This window comes from Cariama cristata, unplaced genomic scaffold, assembly GCF_000690535.1.
Source record: "Cariama cristata isolate BGI_N322 unplaced genomic scaffold, ASM69053v1 scaffold19118, whole genome shotgun sequence".
Lineage (NCBI taxonomy): Eukaryota > Metazoa > Chordata > Aves > Cariamiformes > Cariamidae > Cariama > Cariama cristata.
This window is the reverse complement of record NW_009630829.1, coordinates 3,327-6,322: the sequence shown is the minus strand read 5'-3', so window position 1 is coordinate 6,322 and position 2,996 is coordinate 3,327. Positions and strand designations below refer to the sequence as shown.

General features: G+C 53.5%; 1 protein-coding gene across 1 annotated transcript; it reads left to right on the top strand.

Moving 5' to 3' along the window:
- The first annotated feature begins 330 nt into the window (after positions 1–330).
- On the top strand, positions 331–1,443 carry LOC104165949 (hemoglobin subunit beta-like). Its single transcript, XM_009705727.1, has 2 exons — positions 331–557; positions 1,306–1,443. The coding sequence occupies exons 1-2, from the start codon at positions 420–422 to the stop codon at positions 1,432–1,434; spliced, it is 267 nt and encodes an 88-aa protein (XP_009704029.1). The 5' UTR covers positions 331–419; the 3' UTR covers positions 1,435–1,443.
- Positions 1,444–2,996: the final 1,553 nt, after the last annotated feature.

Genomic DNA, 2,996 nt, shown 5'->3' with positions numbered 1-2,996 from the left:
TGTGGTTGACTAGTCTGAAAACTAAAAAGCCCTTGGAAGTCTTTCACAGGGAGTTTAATCTCAAGCTTTTTCTTTCTGTCAGCTGATAACTGCTCTGTGGCACTAATGCAATTGCTGGAGGTGATGTGAAAAGCAGTTTGAAAGAATCACTTGCCAGGACGGGATGAAGTTGTTGGGCAGGGACACGGTGAGTTCGGGAGATGCTGCTGCCGCTCACAGCAGTGAGCGAGGAGAAGCCACAGAGGCTGGGGAGGGACAGGGCTGAAGGAGAAGGAATTCCATTTCGGAGCATTAACGTATCTGTGTCTGCTTTTGTCCCTCCATCTCTCCCCAGGCTGCTGATCGTCTACCCCTGGACCTAGAGGTTCTTCGCTTCCTTCGGGAACCTCTCCAGCCCCACCGCCATCATCGGTAACCTCATGGTCCGTGCCCATGGCAAGAAATTGCTCACCTCCTTCGGGGAAGCCGTCAAGAACCTTGACAACATCAAGAAATGTTTTGCCCAGCTGAGCAAACTCCACTGTGACAAGCTGCACGTGGACCCCGAGAACTTCAGGGTGAGACGTGCTCGGGCTCCAGCCTCATCTGGGCAGAGGTTTCTGTTCTCTGGAGAGGGATTTAGGGGTCTTTGAGGGGTCTGACAGTCAGTGAGACCTAGAGACAAATCCTGAGGCTGCCCGAGCCTGCTGAGGGCAGAGGCAGTGGAGGGGAAGGGGAGTGAATAGGCGTATTTGGGGAGAATAGAGAGGAGTTATGGGGCTGGGATCTGTGAGAGGAGGGACCAAGGCAGGTGAGATGGATGGGGACGAAATGCAGAGTTGAATACTTGCTGGTAGGAAGCAACATTGGCTTGGAGCAGCCAGAGACCAGAAGGGAAGAAACCGAGACAGAGTTTGGAGGGAAGACATGAGCTTGGCTATGATGGAGTGGTTAAACCAGGAGAGAAAATAAACACAACCACTTCAGCAGAAGGAGGGGACCTGAGTCAAGAGAAAGCAAGGGTGGGTAGGGATATGAAAGGAAAGGATAAACCCAGTCAAAGTAGAGGGAGGACACTGCACAGCAGGTAAAGGAAGATGTTTAGGGAGGAGGATCCAGGACATCCAGGCATCCTGGTGAGTGCCAGAGATGCAAGCTGTGCAAGGAGCCTGGTGCTCTGCATGGGGCTGTGATAAATCCATTCCTTGCTTTGCGATGGATTTCCCAATAACCAGTGTCCATACGCAAACACCTGGGTGGTGTGACGGTGGGGAGGGAGGTGGGGGGCAGCACCAGGCTGACAGCTTCTCCTCCCTCCATTGCCAGCTCCTGGGTGACATCCTCATCATCGTCCTGGCTGCACACTTCGGCAAGGACTTCACCTCTGCCTGCCAATCCGCCTGGCAGAAGATGGTCCGTGTGGTGGCCCACGCACTGGCCCACGAGTACCACTGAACCTCCTGCAAGCATTCGTGCCCGGGGATGCTCCCGGCTCACGGGGAAACATCCTCTGGTTCTGCTGGTCTCTAGTTGCCAAATGAACACCAACTGCTTCAGCCATGAAGAGGTGTCTGTCTTTCTGTGGGAAAGGGGTGGGGGCCACCCCAGGGTGCTGGGGATGCTCGCACACACAGGGTAACATGAGCCATGGTCTTGTCTATGAATTCATGCAAGCAAGACTCGTCTAAGCCGGAGAATCCAGCAGAACGTTAAAGACAAAACCCAAATAAACACACTACAAAGTACAAACAGAATTACTCCAGTGCTTTTTTGAGACATCGGGCAACATTGTTGTGTTTAATGTTGTAAGTCTTTCACAGATGAAGTGGAACAAAACTTTGTACAAAAATGTGCAGTGGAAGAAGTGGTAGCAAGATTAGGTCCATTGTTTGTAACTCCCTTCATGGAAGGAAAAAAGCTTTTTTGTTGTTGTTTTTTGTCTAAATCATTGCCATTCCCAGATTATTAAAGGCAGAATGTAATAGACACAACTATCTATTATGGTAAAAAATATGCCAAGAATGGTAATTTCATGTACAGGAAGGACAGAGTATCTGCTTTCTCTGGCCCCTATATCTGACTTTCCACAAGCAAAACGAAATTCCCTGAGCAGTCTCCATGCGGCACAGAGGACCACGGCCCTCACCATCCTCCTGTCCTCCTTTCAGACTCGCAGCATCCCCACAGCACCGAGAGCAGCTCAGGGACACGTTTGGGGTTTCTGGATGGTGAATTCCTCCCACCTGCTTATCAGGGAGAAGGCAGAGCGAATGGCTCCAGAGCATCTCTGCAGTAAACGCTGCACAGTTCAGTGCAGAGGGCTGGGAAGCAGTGTCACCCCCCAGGCCTGGCCCCGGGGTCCTTCGGGCAAGGCCCCTCCTGAAGTAAGCAGGCAGAGGACAACCGGTGCAGCCATCAGAAACGGCAGCAGCCCACAGCCCGTGGCCAACGCAAACACATTGCTCCATGGTCATCCAGACCCAGGTGGACCAGCCGGCGTTCCTGTGCGCTGCCTGGGTCCAGGACCACAAGCTCCATCCTCGGCCCCAGCACCTGCATCCCACCCCGCCACCTCCAGCCCACTCTGCTGGGAGCAGGAGCAGATGTGCAGCCCCCACATCTGCCCCTCCCACGGCGCGGGAGGACCACGGCCCCTCCAGCCACCGAATCGCTCGGTCAGGCACTGTCTCCTGCTGCGCGTCTGCACAGACCCCAGTATACCCAGTCTTCCCCACCTCTCCCGGGCCCCTGCAAGCTAATACCCTGCAGACAATTGGTGTGCCCTGCCTTGTCACGGTTCCCTTCCAGCCTTCCTTGAGCTTTGCTCATGGGCTCTTTGAGACAGGAGCTCTCTCTGAGGGCAAACCGCTGCCCGTGGTTTTCTTAGTGTTACCCTAAATTTAGCAAACTGTTAAACAGATGATAGGAAAGAACAAGGAGAACCCAAAGCCTGACAGGTCCTGCAAGAAGAGGACAAAAAGAAACCACTTGCACACTGCTGGTGCACTCAGAGGGAG

Bases quoted from the DNA above. Each gene is read 5' to 3' on its own strand.
- LOC104165949 (XM_009705727.1), top strand. From the start codon at position 420: ATGGTCCGTGCCCATGGCAAGAAATTGCTCACCTCCTTCGGGGAAGCC. The intron at 558-1,305 runs GTGAGACGTGCT...CTCCATTGCCAG, and splicing joins TGGACCCCGAGAACTTCAGG to CTCCTGGGTGACATCCTCAT.